Source organism: Haliotis cracherodii, unplaced genomic scaffold, assembly GCF_022045235.1.
Source record: "Haliotis cracherodii isolate W230 unplaced genomic scaffold, xgHalCrac1.p SCAF_7, whole genome shotgun sequence".
Classification (NCBI taxonomy): domain Eukaryota; kingdom Metazoa; phylum Mollusca; class Gastropoda; order Lepetellida; family Haliotidae; genus Haliotis; species Haliotis cracherodii.
Genome location: NW_027266330.1, coordinates 31,259,394 through 31,285,552, shown reverse-complemented (window position 1 = coordinate 31,285,552; position 26,159 = coordinate 31,259,394). Strand labels below are relative to the sequence as shown.

General features: G+C 43.5%; 1 protein-coding gene across 2 annotated transcripts in view; it reads left to right on the top strand.

Annotated features, from left to right (window-relative positions):
• LOC139447290 (BRCA2-interacting transcriptional repressor EMSY-like) overlaps positions 1-23,093 on the top strand; it is a 28,259-nt gene extending 5,166 nt beyond the window's left edge. The window contains exons 6-24 of one of the 2 annotated variants that reach the window (XM_071228580.1): positions 869-1,092; positions 1,843-2,065; positions 2,950-3,171; positions 3,600-3,770; positions 4,409-4,552; positions 4,987-5,111; positions 5,900-6,058; positions 6,206-6,320; positions 6,607-6,763; positions 7,796-7,860; positions 9,236-9,381; positions 10,170-10,605; positions 11,765-11,949; positions 13,916-14,156; positions 15,251-15,416; positions 17,086-17,168; positions 17,704-17,783; positions 20,482-20,646; positions 20,934-23,093. In XM_071228580.1, the coding sequence (XP_071084681.1) occupies positions 869-1,092; positions 1,843-2,065; positions 2,950-3,171; positions 3,600-3,770; positions 4,409-4,552; positions 4,987-5,111; positions 5,900-6,058; positions 6,206-6,320; positions 6,607-6,763; positions 7,796-7,860; positions 9,236-9,381; positions 10,170-10,605; positions 11,765-11,949; positions 13,916-14,156; positions 15,251-15,416; positions 17,086-17,168; positions 17,704-17,783; positions 20,482-20,646; positions 20,934-20,996 (3,170 nt within the window). In that variant the 3' untranslated portion in view covers positions 20,997-23,093. Of the gene's footprint in view, positions 1-868; positions 1,093-1,842; positions 2,066-2,949; positions 3,172-3,599; positions 3,771-4,408; positions 4,553-4,986; positions 5,112-5,899; positions 6,059-6,205; positions 6,321-6,606; positions 6,764-7,795; positions 7,861-9,235; positions 9,385-10,169; positions 10,606-11,764; positions 11,950-13,915; positions 14,157-15,250; positions 15,417-17,085; positions 17,169-17,703; positions 17,784-20,481; positions 20,647-20,933 lie in introns of both variants that reach the window. The other variant, XM_071228579.1, reaches the window with a different exon arrangement.
• The last annotated feature ends 3,066 nt before the right edge of the window (positions 23,094-26,159 follow it).

Genomic DNA, 26,159 nt, shown 5'->3' with positions numbered 1-26,159 from the left:
ATGCAATGAGACGATAATCCTCATCATGGTCTTTTGTTAAACTACAATCATGTTATTTAGAAAAAGGTAAAGTTGTGTTTATTATTTATTTTGTCATTACTACTATACTTGAAAATCCAGGTTAGGATAGGTCTTAAGCAACCCATGCTTGCTGTAAGAGGCAACTAATGGGATCAGGTAGTCAGGCTCGCTGACTTGGTGGATGCATGTCATCATATCCATATCCAGAAACCTATTATATTGAGTTTGAAACCTGGTCAGCCCCATTATGTTTCTAGGTTGTCAGCACCATACCCATGCTTTTGGGTTTCACCAAAGTGGTAAACGTCTGAGACCTGCATCACTTCAGGGTTTTGTCCCACATCAAGCTGACATGTTTCGATATAACTGGAATGCAGCATAAAATTAAACGTTATCAGCTTGTGAAATTATTTCCCTGATGAAGGGAAAGTTACAACAATAAAGAAGCTGATCCCTATAAGTAGCCTTACATCTTCCTGAAATTAAGCCTTGCGATCCATGAAGATCTGGGGTAGAAGAGGTCTTCACCAACCCATGCTTGTCGTAAGAGGCAACTATGCTTGTCGTTGGAAGCGACTAAAGGGATCGTGTGGTCAGACTCTCTGACTTGGTTGATGCATGTCATCAATCCCAGTTGCATGGACCAATGCTCATGATGTCGATCACTGGATTGTCTGGCCCAGTGTCAATTATGTACAGACCACCGTCATATAGGTAGAATATTGCTGAGTGCGGCGTTAATCAACAAACAAATCTGTTCCCTTACTATTGGGTCAGTCTGGATGTTAGCTGAGCTATGTCTAAACAGAGGCTCTAGTTGCTGATGATGATGTTGTTGTCGCCGTAGGTGTTGTCAACTCAGAAGAAGAGGAGGAGCTACAGACCAGGAAGAGGCGGCGCAGTCAGTCGAGTGAAGGCATGAGTTCGTCTGTGGCTACACAGACCCCTCGACTCACATACACCACCACAGCGTCCAACTCTCTGCCGAGCATGTCTCCCGTCAAGATCACCATCAGTAAGAGCCCACAAGGAAGAACGATGGTGTCCACACCAGGCTCGCAGCCCCCCAAGGTTGGTGATTTGAACCTGTGTGCAAGCTCTTGTGACGCTGAATACTCTTATCCCTGCTAAATTATTTTCTTTGTTTGTCTATTTGAATTTCTGTTTCCATTACAACTATCATGTAAATAATATAGTAAGAATGTAAGCGGGAAGTTGGTTGATTTTCCTTCAGCAGCAATCTTGAACCAATCTGATCTAACAAAAAGTTACATTCGTCTGGGAAATAAGGTCTGTCGTAAATCTTTTCAAAATTCACTAAATTTGCATTCCCAAAGACATAAACATTACTACATTTGGGGTTAGAGGGCAAATTTCAAGATTCTTGTAATGGTGGCACCCACACTGGTGGCAGCGATGTTACTGAAAGTGTAACATGCTGGGAAGGAGTTTGGAAAATTCAACCTCAAGGGAAGTAACTCTAATCTGACGCAGTCACAATCCTTGCTAACCACAGGTAGGTTTGAAAATTGTCATCCAACATCATTCTTCAAGCTTTATCAGTTGTAAACAATAGTAAACAGTTTCTTGAGTGTAAATATACAGCTAACCAACTTCAGTTGCAGAGAGAATAGTGATGTCATTTGATTCTGGCATCATGGAAACCGATTATGTCACAATTGGTCTGCAAATCATTCTGATGCGATTTCATTGAAGTGATTGCTTGATATCTGCTTTTGAGGCCAGTTTATGGTTGATAAATACTTTTCAAAGCAGTGTTAAATTTAACTCATTCACAAGTGGCTGACATGTTTGTTTCAGGTGATCTTGGTGACCAGTTCTGGTCAGTCCGTGGCGTCCAGCGTCTTGCAGAAGTCAATGTCGGTCCCCATCATAAGAGCATCAACATCATCATCCACTGTCTCTGCATGTCGAGCCTCCATCATCGTCCCTGGTAGCCCTCCCATTACCATGAGCTCTGGCTACGGCAGCAACATCGTCACTGTGTCAACTACTTCCATCACAACAGCTACATCTCACACAGGTATGCAGGTGTTCTGGTAGCTACGTATAGAAACACTGATTGTTTTGCTCTGTAATCTGATCTATTTTCTTTCATCTTCTAGTCTGATCTATTTTTTCTTCTCGTTTTTACTGATTTTTCTGATAAAGATAAGTAAATAATTGTTGGGGTTGAACTAGTGAAATCTATTTTTCAGTAAAAGTACATGTAAAAGTATGTTTAAAAAAGCATGGTTTTAATCAAACATAGTTTCAGCAAAATTTTCTCAACCTTAAGAGAAAACATTGAATTGGGTGACTTTATACCATGGTAGAATTGTTCTGAATAATTAATGTTGGGAACAGCTTCCTTTATGCAAAGGGACACTACTCTACAATCCATAAATCCTGAAATTGGTTTATCTGACTTAATGATTTCAAAGGAAATGAATGAACAAGGTTTTGCTGATGTTTAAACTGTCCTTGGTGGGCCTTTGCTGTTTAGTTCATTGCTGGGTTATTTTTGGAGGAAATAAGGCTTAAGGAAATGAAAGAATTGGTTCTCAGGCAATCCCTTTTGAAAGTATAGTGCAGGCGGGTAGGCGGGCAGTGTTTGTTTTTTTGCTTGTTCAAAGTAGTATGTAACCAAATAAACATTTGTGTACCATCAACCTGGGAAAGAGCCTCCCTACATAAACAAGCATACAAACTCCTGTTGCTGCCATTACCGTAACACCAAACACGCATTTAAAGGGAAGTAACTGCGCTCTATAATTGGTTTTTAAGTACCAGGGTATTTGGATTTTTTATTATTTTATTTATAAACAAAACATGCGGCCAACTTTATGATGATACGGTCAGTGCCTGAGAACCAAGACTTTTATTTTTTTGGCCTAATATTACACCAAACCACTGTTTGTATTGCAGCTACAACGCCCACATCTGTGATGGGCAATCCCACTGTCACTGTCCCCAATCCAGCCCTAGCCAAGCCTCGACCCAAGATCATCCCACGACCAAGATTCCCCAACCCACAGCACAAGCCGGGCGTGGTTATTCCCATGGGCCCCCAACCGGTCCAACCCTCACCCCAGAACTACCAAGTGAAGACGGTCACAAAGCCTACCATCCAGATAAAGCAAGAAGGAGGTACGTTGAGTTTGAATTGAAATTACCATTGTCGTCGCCTTTTATGACAGGCATAGATTGCTGGGAAGTACACCTGCGAAAAACTGCTGTCTTAATGGTAAACATACGACACATACGTTTTCAGTTGACCCCTTGAGAATACCGGGTTAGAACTGGTCAACCTATGCTTGTTAGGCTTAAAAAAATAAGAGAATTGGTTCTCAGGCAATGGCTTTTGAAAATATTGTGCGGGTGGGCGGAGTCTTTCTTTAGGGTGGGTGGGTGGTTGTTCAAGCTAGTATGTCACCAAATTTTGTTTACAATAATTTCGGCGAAACCATGTTGTTCATAAGTATTGTAGCATTTCACTGCTGTGGCCGTGTCTTCAAGACGCGGAATATTTATTTTTACTTTTTTTAATATTCAGCAATTTCTCATGTTGTCCGCAGGAATGAAAATCATCACCCAGAGTCTCCCCCCTGGAACCAGTAAGATCCTGCCCAAGCCGGCACAGTTGTCAGGGAGTTCCGGTACACCTGTCGTGGTTGTCAATGCGGGGCCTTCGGGAACAGCAACAACTACTGTTACCATGGTAACAAAACCGGTGACAACTCTGTCAGGTAATTATCATAGGCTCTAAAAGAATTTCAGTAAACATGCAAGGTATTGAAATGAAGCTTAATGCTGTGTTGTCTTGTCTACAGCTAGTGACACAGGAGATGAAGCTTAATGCTGTGTTGTCTTGTCTACAGCTAGTTACACAGGAGATGAAGCTTAATGCTGTGTTGTCTTGTCTACAGCTAGTTACACAGGAGATGAAGCTTAATGCTGTGTTGTCTTGTCTACAGCTAGTTACACAGGAGATGAAACTTAATGCTGTGTTGTCTTGTCTACAGCTAGTCACAGGAGATGAAGCTTAATGCTGTGTTGTCTTGTCTACAGCTAGTCACAGGAGATGAAGCTTAATGCTGTGTTGTCTTGTCTACAGCTAGTCACAGGAGATGAAACTTAATGCTGTGTTGTCTACAGCTAGTCACAGGAGATGAAACTTAGTGCTGTGTTGTCTACAGCTAGTTACACAGGAGATGAAGCTTAGTGCTGTGTTGTCTTGTCTACAGCTAGTTACACAGGAGATGAAGCTTAATGCTGTGTTGTCTTGTCTACAGCTAGTCACAGGAGATGAGGCTTAATGCTGTGTTGTCTTGTCTACAGCTAGTCACAGGAGATGAAACTTAAATCTGTGTTGTCTTGTCTACAGCTAGTCACACAGGAGGCAAGGTGCTGAACATAACTACACCAGGGGGGCGTGTCATCGCTACCACAACAAAAGCATCGAATGTTGTCACTGTCAACCCTAAAACTCTACATCTCACAGCTGTCAAAACGGCCACAGGGACAACAGGTAATTATCCAGGAAGCAAGTAGCCTCAAAATGATTAAGAAACATATTAAGTGTGAAAATTCATGTGTTCACATCTAAGGCTAAAAAAATAAAAGAATTGGTTCTCAGGCAATGGTTTTGGAAAATTTAGTGCGGGCGGGCGGTGTCTTTTTTTTTTAGGGGGGGGGGTTGGGTCAAACTAGTATGTAACCAATAAACAGTTGTGTAATCAATAAACAATTGTGTACAATCAACCTGGGGAAGGGCCTCCCTACTTAAATGTATTCCTTGATGAGTAAAATACTGGAATACAGTATTTGACTACCGTTGGACTTGGATTTTGTTTGTTTTAAATTCAAATTCAAATGAACTTTACAGCACACATCTCATGCCTAGAAGGAACTGGCTTAACAGCATGTACTCTGTGCTACAGTGGGTCGTCTAATGTGTTTCAGTGTCCAAGCCTAATGTGATAGTTGTCCAGAAGACCCAGCCCCGGAGGTCCCAGACCCCCACCCTCCAGGGAGGAGCAGGGCGCCCCCAAGCAACAGTCATCTCTAGTCCAGCTATGTTTGAAAAGGTGAGTGAGTTGGGTTAACGTCGCTTTTAACAGTATTCCAGTTATATCACAGCGTGTCAGCTTAATGTGGGAGGAAAGCCTGAATTGATGCAGGTCTTAGATGTTAACCACTTTGGTGAAACCCGCGAGCACGGGTATGGTGCTGACAAACCTAGCAACATAATCGGGGCAAACCGGGATTTGAACCCACAATCATAGGTTTCTGGCATGTCCAAGTGACGCCACTCTGCACAGTGAATTGCGGTGCCTTTCATCCGTGTCCCCGGAAAAGGTGAGAATAATGACAGGCCAGTCATGTTAAACGCAATGTTAAATGATATTATAGACTGGCTTATTTTGGTAAAGTGAGGCCTCAATGGTGCCGACAGTTATACTTCCATATGCCGTGGAGCCTATTTGCTCCATTAACTTAATATACATGTGGTGGAAGCACAGGTCACAAGTCAAACGGAGTAAAGCGTAATTGGTCGTAGAGTGGTTGGATGGGTGTCTTTCGGCAGCTTGATTGCTGAGAATTTTTAGGGCTCATTCCCTCCCCACACTGAAGCACATGTAGTGTCTCCTTGGACAAGTGCCTTTATTCGAAATATGCCTCTGCTCAACCAGCAGTTAAATGGGTACCAGGGAGAAAAAAGAGGATAATGGGACTGTTAACCTTCTTTATATACCACATGTAAATATGTGCTTCAATGTCAGCACTGTACATGCTTTACTGTGATGTGCTGAAATATAACAGCAAACAAATAATATGTCACACCATTGTACCAGAAGTTATTTCTTACCTCCAGGAACTTGTGAACTTCATCCAGAAGCAGGAGCTGGGGAAGCAGGTGTCTGTGTCCGTGACGTCAGCGTCAGCGTTACACAGCATCGGCCCCGTCCTCGGTAGACTACCAGAGAGAAAAGTCATCATCACCACAGCAACCACAGGAGAGGGAGGCAGACAGGTGAGTGGTGGCAGATAAAAGTTTACCCCTTGAGAGCATGCTTAACACTGCAGTGATTATAGTTCATTTCATGCTTGGATGAATACGGTGCTATAATCCTAAAGATTTGTCATAGTGACTATTAATGATGACGGTTTCATCTCGCAGCCCGCTCCAATACTACACCGATCTAAGTCAGACCAGGAGGGAAGGACGTCGTCACTGTTGGCGGAGCTGATACAGGCTGCTGGGATTGTTCCTGATGGGGGAGCAGCAGAGGGGGGTACGTCTTTCTTTTTTTGATATCCTTGGAGGATCAACAAGTTTTGTCGGATTCCAAACTAAGTGATTTTGGCAGCCAAATTGGGAAAAAAATGTGTTCAAAATTGGGATATTTTTTTTTAGTTTTTATTTTCTTAAGGTTATAGGTCCATAAGTAATTTTACCATATTAACATTGTATACTACTTAAAATAATTTAAGGATCATCTGATTTTTAAACAAGAAGCAAGCAAACAAACAAACAAACTATGACAAGAGAGTTTACATGAGTTGACTTGTTGTTACCAGTGGCAACCCAGGCAGCTGTGGGTGGTAACGAGTGGTTCGAGTATGACATCACGGACGACCAGGTGCAGACTGAAACGACATCCGACTCCCAGGCCATCAGTGCCCTCATGCAGATGCAGGGAAACACAGATGGCAAACACAAGGACGAGGAGGAAAGGTACAGTACCAGGGATAGAAGTGTGTTGTTTATTTACCACTGGGTTGTGACCTTAGGATGGAATGATGTCACGCTAGAAACATCATAGCTGAAAATTGTTGACGTCTTTAGTCTTTTGTGGTTTTCTAGGACAGCGGTGGTCTTCAGTGCATTTTTGTAAAAGGATTAAGAAATAATGGGTAATAAAGAAATCTCACTCAGGAGATTCTGACATCCGTTTCGTAAAACCTGTATGACACATGCTTATATATAATAGTCTGTATGTCTGTATAGAAGTGGGGGGCACGGGTGGCCCAGGCGTCTAAGGCGTCTAAGACGCCGCGATTCGCTGTCCAGAGTTGCGTCCCTTGGGCATGCCAGAAACCCATGATTGTGGGTTCGAATCCCGGTTCGCCCCGATTATGTTTCTAGGTTTGTCAGCACCATACCTGTGCTCGTGGGTTTCACTGAAGTGGTAAACGTCTGAGACTTGCATCACTTCGGGCTTTCCTCCCACATTAAGCTGACACGCCGTGATATAACTGGAATACTGTTAAAAGCGGCGTTAAACCAAACTCCCTCACTCACTCACACTGTATAGAAGTGTGTTTTGTATGTGCCACAGGGCACTCATAGCCCAGTGGAATCAATGTGTGCCAACTTTCTTTTTGAAAGTTGTACTGCATTAGCCATGTGTTTTCCCAAGCTAGAAGTCATCTTAGTAATAATAATAATCATAATCATAAAAGTCCATTTATATGGCGCTGTACTCAGTGCATAAGCATGCTCTGAGCACTTAGACGTTATTACCCCGGTGAATGGATCAGTGAGCACCCAACAATCATTCTCAGCTCCCTGGGGAGTATACAACCCAAACTGCCTGTAAGGTGCTAAATGGTTAACAACCACAATGCCATCTCATACTTATAACTTATAACATGAATTGGGAATTGTTTGATTCCAATTTGGAAAAGTTTGCTGACATTTGCTGCAGACTAGGGGCTGAGTATTGGCATGTTGGTATTGCATCTCACACTGTGTTTCTCTCTCCAGAGCTGCAGCATCAAACTTAGAACAAATCACAGACCAGATGTCGGGGACGCAGTACTACACCATAGGTATGCTTGGACTCCATCAACGACGTCCCCATCTGTATGCTGGTGATATGATACATGATACAATTTGTATCAGTCAAATCTCACTAAAGTCTTCTCAGATGTTGTCTTGATAAACAAGTTTCGACATATCCGAATCTTTAACTGACCAGAGTTACCTCCCCTACCAAAATTCTGCTGATGCAGGGAAAACTGAAGGCTAGCTTTAGGATGAGTGTTCTTATGAGGAGAGATTTCCTTCTTTTCCAAGCTGTCACTGCATTTCCACTTAGCAGGTTGGCTCGCCATCTTGGCTGTGTTACGGTGTACTGTTAAGTGTGTTATGTGTTACGTAAGCATAATCTCAAACCTCACCTCACCTCAGTGTCAAATATCAATAGCTGCCTAACTAACGATCAAGAAATGTAAGTAATCAATACAGTGATCACGTGATACCTGCTCCTTGATACAGGGTCATGAAGTGCAAAACAAACCTCATCAAGCATGGTCGCTATCCCCAATGTGGGACACAATACTGTGTATTTTGCACTGTTGTAATTGAAATTCACTCTTCGGATCCAGAACCTGGAATTCTGGAAACAAGAAGCAGTTTTATAGTGTTTATTTAGTTTCATGTAAATATTGTCTGGAAGGCAAGGTTTTGGAATATCAGGGTCCGGATAAAGGGGGTTCCACTGTACATGATGATTTTGCAGTATCATATTCAAAGCCGTCCCTCTTGGTATTTAGGGGACCGCCTCCGTGGTCTAGTGGTAGAGCGTCCGCCTGGAGAGCGGAAGGTCCGGGGTTCGATCCCCGGCCGCATCATACCAAAAGACGTTAAAAGATGGTACTTGTTGTTACCCTGTCTGGCGCTCGGCATTAAGGGGCTAAAACAAGGATAGGTCAGCTCGGAGTCAGTATACTGTGTCTGAGTGGGGTATTCATGTTAAACTGCGGCATGGTATCTCAGTGAGCTAGCACTATAAATCGGCATCAGTCCGGACTAGTCCAAGCAGCCACACAAACACACACACGTACATGCATGTCGCTATATAAGCACAATAATCTTGGACGCGACGTTAAACCCCATTTCACCTCACCTTGGTATTTAAGGTATAGGGTAATCTAGGCTTGTCTTAAGAGTTACCATAAGTGGATCGGGTGGTCCGGTTTTGGTGACTTTGTTGATTGAGTGTCATTGTACCCTGACTGCATGGACGTTGCTCCTAATATCAATCACTTGGTTCATTGATTACTAACATGCTGCCTTCATACATTCTATGGCTTGTGGAGTGCAGCATTAAACAATAGACAAACAAAACTCATGATGAATAGTCAATATTTTTAAGAAACAATAAAAACAAAAATCACCATCCATTTATGGTCTCCTTTGCAGAGCAAGCAATGTCTTTACTAAACCAAGTGGACAAAGACGGTAATACAACAACTACAACGACATCAGAGGATGGCAACACAACGTACGTCTCCGTGCCCGTGTCGCTGCCGTCCGAGGTGTCTCGCCAGCCTTCAGGACAACCACAGGTAGTGGTACAATGGACAGATACAAACATCCCTTCACCCCAGAGTTGGGCAGTGGGGTAGCCTAGTGGCCAAGGGCTCAATTTCAGATTCTAACGCCGTTTTACCTACATAGGGGACATCCTTTGCTGAAAAAATCAGAAATTGTAAGGTTGTTATGACGGAGAAAATGTTAAACATGCATTTTAACTTTAAACTGGACTTGCTGTTGAATGCACATTATTCGAAGGGAGTTATAGTTATAGGTAATTTAAGGTACCTACAATATCTGAAAAACTATCGGACCTACTCCAGTCGAAGTTGGTATGAGATTATTAAACAGTCATACATAACTGGATATTACATTTAAAGACAATCGGTGCATGAATAAAAATCTGTCTATTTAGCTATCACTATATTTCATCAACAACCAGACTTGTTCGTCACGGGTGGAACGAGCATTCATTGAAACAGCCATCTGCATAATGCTACCCCTGCGTCACAGGGCCATATGACACAGTTGAACCAATCAACTCAACTGGAAAGGGTGCCTGGGAATCCCAACGTTGAGACGCCCAACGCTAACGCCGTATTCATGCATACAGAATTATTTCTGTTTTTAGGCCCATGAGCGTAATTACGAGTGGGCCTAAATACGAGAAGTCCTGTTACTCCGCTCTTTATGATGTCAATGACTGGATTGTCCAGTCCAGACTGGATTATTTACAGAATGCTGTAATATAGCTGGAATATTACTGGGTGCGGCATTAAACAACAAACAAACAAGTGACATACATTTCCGTCTGTTCCAGATTCACATAGTGAAGCCTTCTAGTGGGTCGTCCACCGCCAAAATAACCAAAATTACAAGTGATCAAATTCCGCCGACGATAGTACGGCATACTTTATCTTCCTCCTCCGGGGCGAGCGGCAATACTGAGGTGATCCAGGGAGAGCTGGACCCCGAGACGGGTCTGTTCTACAAGGACAAGAACAAAGTTGTGACTGTTGTGACTCAGCCCTCTAAAACTGTGACTGTCGAGAGTGGTGGGAGTGTTCCACAAGACACGGAAGTGACGCAAAACTATGACTTGCTGGGCAGTTCTCTAACTCATGCTCATATTGACTTAGGTGATATACATTTCATTGATGATGGTGCTGTCGCAGTGCAACAGGTTGGCAAGGTCATAGAGGCAGACAACTCTGAATTGACTGCTGGGGAGTCTGTGGTGCATATAGAAGGAGCAGGTGTGTAGTATTTTGAATATTTTCATTTATATTTCAAGGAGGATTCAAAGTGCTATTACATGCCGACGAAGGTATAATCTCTAAACATAAATATATTTCCATCCTTTGCACTGTTGGGTTGGTTGTTTCTTTGCTACCACGGTGAGGAGAGGGGAGGATTCTTGCATTTCTGTGTAAAAATGAACAGGAACATTGATGAGCTGATTGCTTTATCACTGCCAAAAGCAAATGTAGAGAGGATCCATTGGTCTTTTCAAATAAGTGTTGGAGAGGGCTGTCCCTTTACTTCATGGTCTCTGATGTCACAAGTTGGCAGCTGCTCCATGAAGATCCGGTGTCACACACACCTTCAGTGGCATGTCAGTGATGAGTGATAGGAATCTGTACATGTGTTGTTTAGTCTCTGAAAATGAAGAAAGTCTCTGGGATCCTTTGTATTATGTGTATGTGTGATGATTTCAATGAATGAAAGAGAGACAGACAGACAGAGACTGACTTATTCTGGTTTCTGTTGCTATTTTGAACCAATACTCAGCTTATCCGCATCTGGGGCGGTCGGGTAGCCTAGTGGTTAAATCGTTCGCTCGTCACGCCGAAGACCCGGGTTCGATTCCCGACATGGGTACAATGTGTGAAGCCCATTTCTGGTGTCCCCCGCCGTGATGTTGCTGGAATATTGCTAAAAGCGGCTAAAAACCGAACTCACTCACTCACTTATCCGGATCTCTAGTTAATGTCAACACCCAAGTTTCCCTAGCCATGAATTAGTTACAGGTGGTTGTAATAGATTTGTACTATCGGTACCGGTTGCATCAAACTATACTCAGGGCATGGGTGGCTCAGTTGTCTAAGGTGATGCAATTTGCTGTGCAGAGTCATGTCCCAGGGCACACCAGAAACCTATGATTTGGGGTTCGAATCTCAGTTCGCCCCAATTATAGTTCTAGGTTTGTCAGCACCATACTTGTGTTTGAGGGTTTCACTAAAGTGGTAAATGTCTGAGACCTGCATCACTTTGGGCTTTCCTCCCACATTAAGCTGACACGCCCTGATGTAAATGGAATACTGTCAAAAGTAGTGTTTAACCCAACTCAACCACTCACAATATTCATTCTGTCATTATGTGAAACAAGAATTAAGTTGACATCTCTGTGTTCAGGAGGAGAGGAAGGTACAACGATACTCACCATCCCTGCATCCACTGCCAGAGAGGACATCTCACAGGTGTCTGTCCCAATCACAATCTCATCAAGCTCAGCCAAGGTCAAGGTTGGCTCATCTCTACCTGTACAAGATGTCGGGAAGACCGCGTCCACCATCAACATTGTCTCACAGCATGCACAGGTATAGTGATGTATACTCCCCATAGTGTGGGAAGACCGCGTCCACTATCAACATTGTCTCACAGCATGCACAGGTATAGTGATGTATACTCCCCATAGTGTGGGAAGACCACGTCCACTATCAACATTGTGTCAAAGCATTCACAGGTCTAGTGATGTATACTCCCCATAGTGTTGGAAGACCGCGTCCACTATCAACATTGTCTGACAGCATGCACAGGTATAGTGATGTATACTCCCCATAGTGTGGGAAGACCGCGTCCACTATCAACATTGTCTCACAGCATGCACAGGTATAGTGATGTATACTCCCCATAGTGTGGGAAGATCACGTCCACTATCAACATTGTGTCACAGCATGCACAGGTATAGTGATGTATACTCCCCATAGTGTGGGAAGACCGCGTCCACTATCAACATTGTCTCACAGCATGCACAGGTATAGTGATGTATACTCCCCATAGTGTGGGAAGACCACGTCCACTATCAACATTGTCTCACAGCATGCACAGGTATAGTGATGTATACTCCCCATAGTGTGGGAAGATCACGTCCACTATCAACATTGTGTCACAGCATGCACAGGTATAGTGATGTATACTCCCCATAGTGTGGGAAGACCGCGTCCACTATCAACATTGTCTCACAGCATGCACAGGTATAGTGATGTATACTCCCCATAGTGTGGGAAGACCACGTCCACTATCAACATTGTCTCACAGCATGCACAGGTATAGTGATGTATACTCCCCATAGTGTGGGAAGACCGCGTCCACTATCAACATTGTCTCACAGCATGCACAGGTATAGTGATGTATACTCCCCATAGTGTGGGAAGACCACGTCCACTATCAACATTGTCTCACAGCATGCACAGGTATAGTGATGTATACTCCCCATAGTGTGGGAAGACCACGTCCACTATCAACATTGTCTCACAGCATGCACAGGTATAGTGATGTATACTCCCCATAGTGTGGGAAGACCACGTCCACTATCAACATTGTCTCACAGCATGCACAGGTATAGTGATGTATACTCCCCATAGTGTGGGAAGACCATGTCCACTATCAACATTGTCTCACAGCATGCACAGGTATAGTGATGTATACTCCCCATAGTGTGGGAAGACTGCGTCCACTATCAACATTGTCTGACAGCATGCACAGGTATAGTGATGTATACTCCCCATAGTGTGGGAAGACCACGTCCACTATCAACATTGTCTCACAGCATGCACAGGTATAGTAATGTATACTCCCCATAGTGTGGGAAACCGCTTCCACTATCAACATTTCTGGTGTCTCCCGCCGTGATAGTGCTTGAATATTGTAAAAGCGGCATAAAACCATACTTATTCACTCACTTACAACAGGCGACTATGCTTGTCATAAGAGGCGACTTATGGGATCGGGTGGTCAGGCTCGCTGACTTGGTTGATGCATGTCATCGTGTCCCAATTGCATAGATCGATGCTCATAATGTCAATCACTGGATTGTCTGGTCCAGACTCAATTATTTACAGACCTCTATCATATAGCTGGAACATGGTGTTAAACAACAAACAAACAAACATAGTGAAATAGGGTTTAATGTTGTGTTCTAGACTGTTGCTCTTCTATAGTGATGTGCATGCACATGTGTGTGGCTGCTTGTACAAGTCTGGATTGATGTTGGTTATGTTCAGCCTTAGACTTCCGAAAACCTTATTGAACTAGTCCCTAGTTTGCTGGATCGAAACATTTTAGATTTCCTGTCAGTTTTATGAAGTTCAAATTTGTAGCAGAACTTAAGCATTGAAAATTTGTTCATTATTACAGCCCTCAAATACTACTAGTCAATGAGGACTACCGTCATTGGATTTTGACTTGCCCTTAGCACAATTTAGGAGTTTCTGGCTTGCGGACTAGCATGAATTTTGAAGGCTGATGATTCACCGGATGTTTGAACTATATCCACTGTTCCAGTCATCAGTTGGGTTGAGTCTCCTGGACAAGGTTGGCGTCGAGGAGGTCATTTCCAGCAGCTCAAACGTCAGCGTTGCAGTGGAGCCGTCGCCGAGCACGCTGGATGAGCTGACATCGCAACGCCTCGAGGAGAAGGAGCTTGCTTCATCGTCCCAGGGGTCGGAGGAGCGGGTGGAGCTTCTGTTTGACAGCGTGGGAGTCATCGAGGAGGAGATACCCACATTAGCCAGCCCCCCAACAGGTAGGACAGTCATCAGTATCACTTCTGGGGTGGCCTGGGTTCAAAGTGTCACAATATAGCTGCATCCTTCAGCCATCAGCGTCACTTCTGGGGTTGCCTGGGTTCCAAGTGTCACAATATAGCTGCATCCTTCAGCCATCAGCGTCACTTCTGGGGTGGCCTGGGTTCCAAGTGTCACAATATAGCTGCATCCTTCAGCCATCAGCATCACTTCTGGGTGCCCCAGGGTCCAAGAGTCCAGACTCGATTACTTACAGACTGCCATCATATAGCTGGAATTGTTTAGTGTGGCATTAAACAACGAACATGATTGAATTCATGATTCCTCCTCATTGTGCTACTAGGTCTCTCAGTCATTTCAGTGGTAAACAGATATTGCCTGGGCTCCCGATTGCAAGATTAATGCTAATTTTAATTATTGTTATTCGTTGTAAAATGACTTGTGCTTGAAAGTTCTTGCAGGAAATGCCTACATTATTACAAATTGACATTACTCAATAACCATCAGTCGATGATACAGAGGCTTGTCAATCCAGACGGTTTCAGTGGAAACATTGTACTTTGGATTAACTTTTTGTCATGGAGATTTGATATACAGGATTGCAGCATTAAACAATTAACAAACTGTTAACGTGACATTGGGAACCAGATGGTTTTCTTGGAAAAAATCTCTGCATTCCTTGCTACAGTTGATGTGGTAAAAGATGTTTTGTCAGGTCTAACTACTGTCTGTGACAAAAACTTTCGAGACTAGCCCGAACTTGGTTCATTGCATCATTTTCAGTAGATTTTCGTGTTATTATGTGGACTATTATTGGCTGAGCTTACTAGATTGAATAGAAATTACTAGACTCAGGCTTTGGACTAGTGGCTAAGTTCACAGACTGCTGCTACAACTTTTCTTCCTGTTTGCGGTGAGGTCGGGTAGCCTAGTGGTTAAAGTGTTCGAACATCACACTGATGACCCGGGTACGATTCCCGACATGGGTACAATGTGTGAAGCCTATTTCTGGTGTCCCCCACCGTGATATTGTTGGAATATTGCTAAAAGCGTCGTAAAACAATACTCACTCTCTCACTCTTCCTGTTTCCAGGGAGTGGGTCTGACAGCCAGGGAGAGTTCGCTGTGTACACAGACGGGGTGGCCAGCTCCGACCCAAACAGTCTCTTCCGAAGCAAGAGGAAGCGGAAACCCCCCACAGCAGCTGATGAGAGCACCCCTCCGTCTCCCAGTGGCAGCTGGATCAGGATGGCCCTCGGGTAGGTGTACTGTATAGTCAGGATGGTCCTTTGGAAGGTGTACTGTATAGCCAGGGTGGCCCTTTGGTAGGTGTACTGTATAGCCAGGGTAGGTCCTCAGGTAGGTGTACTGTAAAGCCAGGGTGACCCTTTGGGAGGTGTACTGTATAGCCAGGGTGGCCCTTTGGTAGGTGTACTGTATAGCCAGGGTAGGTCCTCAGGTAGGTGTACTGTATAGCCCGGGTGGCCCTTTGGTAGGTATACTGTATAGCCAGGGTGGCCCTTTGGTAGGTGTACTGTATAGCCAGGGTGACCCTTTGGGAGGTGTTCTGTATAGTCAGGATGGTCCTTTGGAAGGTGTACTGTATAGCCCGGGTGGCCCTTTGGTAGGTGTACTGTATAGCCAGGGCAGGTCCTTTGGAAGGTGTACTGTATAGCCCGGGTGGCCCTTTGGTAGGTGTACTGTATAGCCAGGGCAGGTCCTCAGGTAGGTGTCATGTATAGCCAGGGTAGGTCCTCAGGTAGGTGTCATGTATAGCCAGGATGGCCCTTTGGGAGGTATACTGTATAGCCAGGGTGGCCCTTTGGTAGGTGTCATGTATAGCCAGGGTGGCACTTCGGTAGGTGTTCTGTATAGCCAGGTTACGCACTCGGGTAAGTGTACTGTATAGCCAGGTTACGCACTCGGGTAGGTGTACTGTATAGCCAGGTTACGCACTCGGGTAGGTGTACTGTATAGCCAGGTTACGCACTCGGGTAGGTGTTCTGTATAGCCAGGTTACGCACTCGGGTAGGTGTACTGTATAGCCAGGGTGGCCCTCGAGTAGGTGTTCTGTATAGCCAGGGTGGCACTTTGGTAGGTGTACTGTATAGCCAGGGTGGCACTATGGTAGGTGTACTGTATAGCCAGGGTGGCACTTTGGTAGGTGTACTGTATAGCCAGGTTGGTCCTTTGGTAGGTGTACTGTATAGCCAGGGTGGCACTTGGGTAGGTGTACTGTATAGCCAGGGTGGCCCTCGGGTAGGTGTACTGTATAGCCAGGGTGGCACTATGGTAGGTGTACTGTATAGCCAGGGTGGCACTTTGGTAGGTGTACTGTATAGCCAGGTTGGCACTTGGGTAGGTATACTGTATAGCCAGGGTGGCACTATGGTAGGTGTACTGTATAGCCAGGGTGGCCCTCGGGTAGGTGTACTGTATAGCCAGGGTGGCACTATGGTAGGTGTACTGTATAGCCAGGGTGGCACTTTGGTAGGTGTACTGTATAGCCGGGGTGGCCCTCGGGTAGGTGTTCTGTATAGCCAGGGTGGCCCTCGAGTAGGTGTTCTGTATAGCCAGGGTGGCCCTTGGGTAGGTGTTCTGTATAGCCAGGGTGGCACTATGGTAGGTGTACTGTATAGTCAGGGTGGCCCTCGGGTAGGTGTTCTGTATAGCCAGGGTGGCCCTCGGGTAGGTGTACTGTATAACCAGGGTAGCCCTCGGGTAGGTGTTCTGTATAGCCAGGGTGGCCCTCGGGTAGGTGTACTGTATGTCCCATCTTATCAGTCACTTTGCCGTCTTGCAAAGACTTGATGATTTACAGGCCGTTGTGATATAGCTGGAGTGTTTTCTTCTATTGACACGGTAAAACAACAAACAACTCTTGTTACAACACCAGCATGCCATGTTACACACTTTTGTTTTTTGCAGACTGCTGCAGAGAGTGTCTCGCTATCGCGGCGTTAACAGAGAGAAAGGGGAGTTGAATGCGTCCGCATGGTTTACACAGCCAGGTAGGTGGCGATGTGTGTCACTTGATTGATTCCATCATTCCCACAGCCAGTAGCATGGATTGTTGCTCATGCTTTCAGAGTGAGTGAGTATGGTTTTACGCCGCTTTTAGCAAAGCGACTTTGTGCATTTTGCTTGCATTACACTGATAACAGGGGCGGTCGGGTAGCCTAGTGGTTTAAGCGTTAGTTCGTCATGCCGAAGACCCGGGTTCGATTCCCGCGACATGGGCACAATGTGTGAAGCCCATTTCTGGTGTCCCCCGCCGTGATAATGCTGGAATATTGCTAAAAGGGGCGTAAAACCATACTCACTCATTACACTGATAACAGGTCCAATACAGAGTATCAAAAAGGCTTCAGTGCTCAGTTTTAAACTTTTGCATCGAAGGTAATGTTCAAATATCTCCTAATTTGTGAGAAGAAAAAATCAATTTCCCCATCCCCATTTTTGAAAAAGAATGATACGAGTTTTTCCCAGTTTGCCTTTGTTTGAAGTCCTAGAAAAAATCCCTGTAATGTCTGTCCTTCTTTTCAGTGGACCCTGCTGATGCTCCTGATTATTACTCTATTGTGAAGAAACCAATGGATTTTGGAACAATACGAAAGAAGCTGGAGGTAGGTAGTCATTGTGTGGTAAGGGTCTTGGGCAGTTGACCCGGGAAGGTTGAGAGGGGGAGGTCCAGGGCAGAATAGGCCCCCAGTTTTCCATGCTTGTATTCCACCTTGAAGTACAGGGAAGAAAAGGTCCCCAGTTTTCCATGCTTGTATTCCCCTGTGAAGTACAGGGCAGAACAGGCCCCCAGTTTTCCATGCTTGTATTCCCCTGTGAAGTACAGGGCAGAACAGGTCCCCAGTTTTCCATGCTTGTATTCCCCTGTGATGTACAGGGCAGAACAGGTCCCCAGTTTTCCATGCTTGTATTCCCCTGTGAAGTACAGGGCAGAACAGGTCCCCAGTTTTCCATGCTTGTATTCCCCTGTGAAGTACAGGGCAGAACAGGCCCCCAGTTTTCCATGCTTGTATTCCCCTGAGAAGTACAGGGCAGAACAGGTCCCCAGTTTTCCATGCTTGTATTCCCCTGTGAAGTACAGGGCAGAACAGGTCCCCAGTTTTCCATGCTTGTATTCCCCTGTGAAGTACAGGGCAGAATAGGTCCCCAGTTTTCCATGCTTGTATTCCCCTGTGAAGTACAGGGAGGAACAGGTCCCCAGTTTTCCATGCTTGTATTCCCCTGTGAAGTACAGGGAGGAACAGGTCCTCAGTTTTCCATGCTTGTATTCCCCTGTGAAGTACAGGGCAGAACAGGTCCTCAGTTTTCCATGCTTGTATTCCCCTGTGAAGTACAGGGAGGAACAGGTCCTCAGTTTTCCATGCTTGTATTCCCCTGTGAACATGGTGAAGTACCGGGCAGAACAGGTTCCCAGTTTTCCATGCTTGTATTCCCCTGTGAAGTACAGGGAAGAACAGGTCCTCAGTTTTCCATGCTTGTATTCCCCTGTGAAGTACAGGGCAGAACAGGTCCCCAGTTTTCCATGCTTGTATTCCACCGTGAAGTAAAGGGAAGAAAAGGTCCCCAGTTCTCCATGCTTGTATGCCACTGTGACGTACCAGAAAGAATAGTTCCCCAGTTTTTCATGCGTTTCTTCTTAATTGATCCTCACTCATGCACTCACACACTCCATCACTCACTCACCGATTCATTAATTCATTCCCTCGCTGCATCACTCCATCACTCACTCACCGATTCAATAATTCATTCTCTCGCTCCATCACTCTATCACTCACACACTCCATCACTCACTCACCGATTCAATAATTCATTCTCTCACTCCATCACTCCATCACTCACACACTCCATCACTCACTCACCGATTCAATAATTCATTCTCTCGCTCCATCACTCCATCACTCACCGATTCAATAATTCATTCTCTCGCTCCATCACTCCATCACTCACACACTCCACTCACTCACCAATTCATTAATCCATTCCCTCGCTCCATCACTCCATCACTCACACACCGAATCATTAATCCATTCCCTCGCTCCATCACTCCATCACTCACTCACCAATTCATTAATCCATTCCATCACTCCATCACTCACCGATTCATTAATCCATTCCCTCGCTCCATCACTCCATCACTCACACACCGAATCATTAATCCATTCTCTCGCTCCATCACTCCATCACTCACTCACCGATTCATTCATCCATTCCCTAGCTCCATCACTCACTCACCGAATCATTAATCCATTCCCTCGCTCCATCACTCCATCACTCACCGATTCATTAATCCATTCCCTCGCTCCATCACTCCATCACTCACTCACCGATTCATTAATCCATTCCCTCGCTCCATCACTCCATCACTCACTCACCGAATCATTAATCCATTCCCTCGCTCCATCACTCCATCACTCACCGATTCATTAATCCATTCCCTCGCTCCATGACTCCATCACTCACTCACCGATTCATTAATCCATTCCCTCGCTCCATCACTCCATCACTCACCGATTCATTAATCCATTCCCTCGCTCCATGACTCCACCACTCACTCACCGATTCATTCATCCATTCCCTCGCTCCATCACTCCATCACTCACCGATTCATTAATCCATTCCCTCGCTCCATCACTCCATCACTCACTCACCGATTCATTCATCCATTCCCTCACTCCATCACTCACTCACTGATTCATTCATCCATTCCCTAGCTCCATCACTCCATCACTCACTCACCGATTCATTAATCCATTCCCTCGCTCCATCCCTCCATCACTCACTCACCGATTCATTAATCCATTCCCTTGCTCCATCACTCCATCACTCACCGATTCATTAATCCATTCCCTCACTCCATCCCTCCATCACTAACTCACCGATTCATTAATCCATTCCCTCGCTCCATCACTCACTCACTCACTCACCGATTCATTCATCCATTCCCTCACTCCATCACTCACTCACTGATTCATTAATCCATTCCCTAGCTCCATCACTCCATCACTCACTCACCGATTCATTAATCCATTCCCTTGCTCCATCACTCCATCACTCACCGATTCATTCATCCATTCCCTCACTCCATCACTCACTCACCGATTCATTAATCCATTCCCTCACTCCATCCCTCCATCACTCACTCACCGAATCATTAATCCATTCCCTTGCTCCATCACTCCATCACTCACCGATTCATTAATCCATTCCCTCACTCCATCACTCCATCACTCACTCACCGATTCATTAATCCATTCCCTCGCTCCATCACTCCATCCCTGACTCCCCCGTGTGTTGCTGCTGCAGGGTGGAGGGTACAAGGACCATGAGGAGTTCCACCAGGACATGACCCTGGTGAAGGAGAACTGCGCTGTGTACAACCCCCCCACCAGTCGGGTGTTCCGCGACTGTACCGAGGTCTTCACCTTCTACACCCAGGAGAGTGAAAAACTGGCCGACAAATGGCATAAAGTAAGTAACTTCATCATGATGATGAGAGAATTTATTGTTTGATACCAGATTTTATTGTTAGATTACACAATTAAGTTGTTTGATAACACAATATTTTGTTTTAGAAAAAGAATTTATTGCTTGAAAACAGATTTTATTGTTAGATTACAGAATTAAGTTGTTTGATAACACAATATATTGTTTGAAAACAGATTTTATTGTTGGATTACAGAATTAGGTTGTTTGATAACACAATATTTTGTTAAGTAAAAGAATCTATTGTTTGATAACAGAATTTCTTGTTTCAGGGGCAGCTCAGCTCTCCACCGATGAAGAAAATTAGAATAGACAAGAGTCCGGGGAAGTCTTAGCAGAAACTGCATATTAATTGTTAAGTTTGGTTGTTATCTATTTACTCTGTTACCATGGTTACTTTTTATTTAGATTGTTGAACTGGGAGCCCTTGAGGCTCTGGAACACTGGAAGGAAGATTGTGTTAAGCATATTTTATAGAGTTCAGGGCTCACAATAATATGTGTAAGAGTGCCAATGGCACTGTTAGGATCATAATGCCATGGCTAAAATAGGTTTGCGGTGTCTGGATGACACACCTGGAGATGATAGTGTTTTACCCAAAATACCATGTGGTAATGTTTGTTAGATGAAGCCGTGTATAAGAATTCCCCAAAATTTGAGTCAGACAATTGGACTGGCAACTTTGCAAAGTAACCTGACCAGATAAAATCTTGCCAGTGGAGAATTTTCTTGACATAAGAATAGTACCGTTTAATCTTAATATTCTCAGAAAATAACAATAAACTGGCAACTCAAGTAACTGTAACTCATTGAAATTTTACTCATCAATAATTTGTTTCACAGTAACAGCTAATTACCTCTAACATTGAATTAAAACAAGGATGCTGAGGTAATTTTGGGAATACAATAATTCCCCGACCATTGGGCGTGCAACTTTTTAAAACTGACCGTCCGTCAGCAAAAACGACTGCCCCAGACTGTCGGGCAGGTGGGTATTGTCCACAGTGTGTGAAGCAAGTTGACTGGACACACAACCAGGAAATAAACTTGTAATTCACATGGGATCCAGAAATTGAAAAGGATATTATCAGTCTCAGTGAAATGGTAGGGGGGCAATAATTTCTAAATTTCAACTATGTCTAGCTCATGTTAAAAAGACGTTCGAGTTTCAAAATGGATAAAACATATTCCAAAAGACACACCTTGTTATCTCCATTTCTCTCCCCTGATTCTGATACATGGTATTGATACACTTGGACATCATAGAATTTACCGTAATCGACGTAATAAGCGCCTAGGGCACTCTCAAAATTAGAAATAGGGTAAAAAAAACCAGAGTTTAAAGATTGTAAATTTCTACGTTTATGTACCTGAAATGATACAAAAGAAAAGTCTCTGCGTATTATACACAACAGATATATTTTTCCAGAATTTAATTGCCCATTATTAAGGGTACATGTAACACATGAGTGCGTATAATACACGAATAAATAAGTCTTGTGTATGTAGCAGGGCGTGGAGTCATCCCACAGATGACATCCTTACCTTGTCGGCCTGCTGACGGGGTTAACCTCTTTGGTCATGTGGACAAGGCGTCTGACCTCTGATCAAAAGGTCCGTGGTTCGAATCCCATCACGGGACTTAAACATTTTATGGTCGCTACATGTACATTGATCAATCGGAAGAGGTGCTGATTGGGATTGTTCACTAGCCAATATATTAGCAAATATCACTGTAGGCGCTTATTAGAATGGGGCGCTTATTACGTCAAATACGGTAAATCACGTTACAAAACCTCATGCTTGGGACAAAATAGAAAACAACTCTCGTCCTGTACTCAGTGATAAACCAACATCACCAAATAGATTGGTGGCACTTTGTTGAATTTGCAGGTTTCATGCGTTAAGTTAAGTGCCATCATATCTCCAGTTTACATAGTTCTACATTCTACCATGACAAACTTAAAAGTTCAATTCTTGGCATTGGCACAAATAATGAGTGAAGCGACTTGAGTTGAGTCCAATTTTGTCAGTGGGTTGCCGATTTGAATTATGGAATCACTGATATCAACCTTAATTTATTTTGCTGCATCGTTTCATGATGAAAAGGAAGAGTAATATAGCGTGAACACTGTAATTTGACACACATTCATATTTGGTGAAAAGCTTCCGAACTTTCAATTACTTTTAAGTTTTACTGCCAACCTGCAAGAAGTATGTTGAGAGCTGTGTGCCAGAAAACGGCTGTTCCTTCATGGAAAGGGGCACGGGTGGCCCAATGGTCTAAGGCGCCGTGATTCGCTGTTCTGAGTCGCATCCCTTGGGCGCGACAGAAACCTATGATTGTTGGTTCGAATCCCGGTTTGCCGCGATTATGTTTCTAGGTTTGTCAGCACCATACCCGTGCTCGTGGGTTTCACCGAAGTGGTAAACGTCTGTGACCTGCATCCCTTTGGGCTTTCCTCCAACATTAAGCTGACATGCCGCGATATAACTGAAATACTGTTAAAAGCGGTGTCAAACCAAACTCATTCATGGAAACCCTGCTGATGTATCAAACCAATCAGGTGTTCAAAAACATTGGCATCACATGACATTGACACAAATCAAGGAAGACAAAGCGAATCAGGTAGATCTGGTTAAATCTAAGCCATTCGTCACTATTATGACGTCACAATTCAATGTTCTGCGGACCTCAACTCTCGTCAGAAAATTGTGGAATTAAAGGAAATTTAGTAATTCTTATTCATTTACATACCATGTATATCCAAGTTTCTTTACGGCCTTGTGATAGGATCCAATACCAGTGTCTAGCCCAAAGTCATTTATCTGAATGTGTTGTTCAGAAGTGTTTAATGAAAAAAAGGGTAACATTTTATTATTTGATTATTTTATGTGTACAAAGTTCTGTCCATGGACAATGGTGTGTTGATGTAAAGGGGGACTTCAATGTTATTGTTCTGGATTTAAATTGTTGGTACTGTTTATATCCTTCCTTAGTTGTAGCTGCCTTTAAACAGTGATTGTGCTGTTCATGATTATATTAGTAAGTATTAAAGGCATTTTACATAGCGCTAAAATCCTGAGAATGGATGAGGCTCTTTTGAAGAGGAATGTTTTCAGTTTCAGTTTGGAAACTTGTGATGTGGTTGAGTGTTAAGGCATTAATTTGATTCAGTTGTCAATGGCAACTCAGTCAGAGGGAGTAACTCGGTATTTGGCAGGATCAGGAGTATGTTTTATACAAGCAGTCTGCGATGTTGCTACTAGTCCAAGCCCAGAGTCAAGCCTAATGCCTTGCACTCTGGTCAGGTAGGCTGATAGTTGTAAGTGAAGACTAAATTCTGCTGAAAGTGATGCTGAAAGATTCAACAATTATGGCCCCAGAGTAGACAGGAGAAAGAGCAATGAATCCCCTGCCACAATATTGCTAAAATCGGCGTAAAACCATACTCAATTACTGAACATTCAGCGGATTGATTTTTTCATGATGATACGTTCCAATCTGTTGCAGTTCTTTGGATGTTTAAAAATAAATGTATGTTATAATATCAGATTTGACTCAAACATATATGGCGAATATTAGATGGAAACTTCATCATATCTTGGATCACTTCGTAATTGAGATAGCGACAGATCTGTTTACAGTCTTCCATATTGTCTTCATGACACTCCTCCCTGATGCCTGGCTCTACAAACTGCCAGGCAAAAGAAAGTACACCCATGTGTGATGGTGGCTAAAAATGTAACAATCATGAAATGGTTATTCGATGGTGATGTGTTTGATACGGGTATCATAGTTGTGTTTTGGACCTGTTTTGACGACTGTTTTCATTCTAGTAACGTTTTCATAATGTTTTTAAGTTTGGTCAAATCCAGTTTTAAAGTGTACATCTTCTTTTGCCCGGCAGTTTAATTGACTATGGTTAACTTAACATAAATTTTGATAGACCATTACGTCATTATACATTTCCACATTACTGAATCTCTACCAAGAGACTGATTGTAATATCAAAGGAGGGAATGTACTGCTCCATCTCTAGTAACATATTGTTATGGTTAAGACTAGTGGTTTACCAGATTAATGGTATTATGTGTCAGGGCCCCTTCAACAAGGCAATCGTAGTGCTACGTTAAGGTATACGTTAAAGATGGCTTTAGCGCTACGATCACTTTGTGGAACGGGCTGTAGTGATCAACTGATCACAATGTGTAGCTCCATAATGAGACCTGGTTCATGCAGTGTAAGAAATGAGGGGTCATGAGCTTCTTGACATTTGTTCCTATAGTATTTCTATCAGAACCCCTACATCTTTAACTTTAACATAGGGATATTACAAGAACTCCCTGACTTTCATGCTTAGTTTCGAACACTACCTGCTAAGTTATGCCTTGGTGTTTCATTACCAAGAGAATTAAATCACAGTAATTAATTACCAGATTTTCATCATTTTAATTGCAATATGGCTGAAATACTGCTGAAGTGTTTTAACTCATTCACTCATCTAAATTTAAAAATATGTGAGGTGGGAGGCTTTTTATTTCAATTATTTTATTGAATTGTTCAGGGCCTCTGTGTCAATGGGTAGGAATCATGGCTGTGTAGTAGGACGATGTGTAGGGTGTTTTTAACAAGTGAAGTCGTAAGGGAACACAGTGATTTTTCTCCTCTGTTGGAATGTGGAGAAGAAATTGTGATTTGGGCAGTGATGAAAATATCATGATTTGTTATGGTCTAACATAACATCTTTAGTAAACAGAAGTGACTGTATTTTCAATGTCATTAAAATCAGACCTTAAGATCTTAAGATCTTGCTACAGCTAAACAAAGATCTGAGGAATCCCATTACAGGCTACGTCCAAAAGACCTTTCGGAAACTTTGATCAACCAATGAAACAACTAACATTAGCCAATCAGAAAGCAGCTTTCACAGGCTGTACAGCACTAGTTTCAAACTGACATTTTTCTTTCCGGACTATACTTCGAAAAATCTTTTGTTAAAATTTGAAAACGGAACTAATGAACATTCTTGAAAATCTGATAGAAAGTACTTCCCACGGGCTATGCAAAATCTCTTCTGTCCTAATGTTTGTCCTATTGAAGCCAGAGAGATGATGATTTTGACGGATTCAGCCCGTTATTGTCGTTCTGAATACCCCGTGTTAACCTTTTCCTTCCAACTGTCACTTTCGTGATCTGGTAAGCCACGCTCTGATTGGTCGGATGAAAGGTTATGAGATATCCTCAGCAGAAGTGAGAACTAAGATCTGATTTTAAAGATTGGAGTATTTTATTTTTAGTGTTCATACCAGTGATCTTTTTATGTTCATGTACCGCCTTACAGCGACATACATTCATTCTCACAATGCTTGTATTGGGGGTCAGCATATGGCACCAAATCTTTGGGAGTCGTTACCATGGTTACAGGCTTAGCAACCATTGACACGTAGATCAAGAGTCATTGAAAAGAACTTCATCTGTATATAGCTGTCATCGT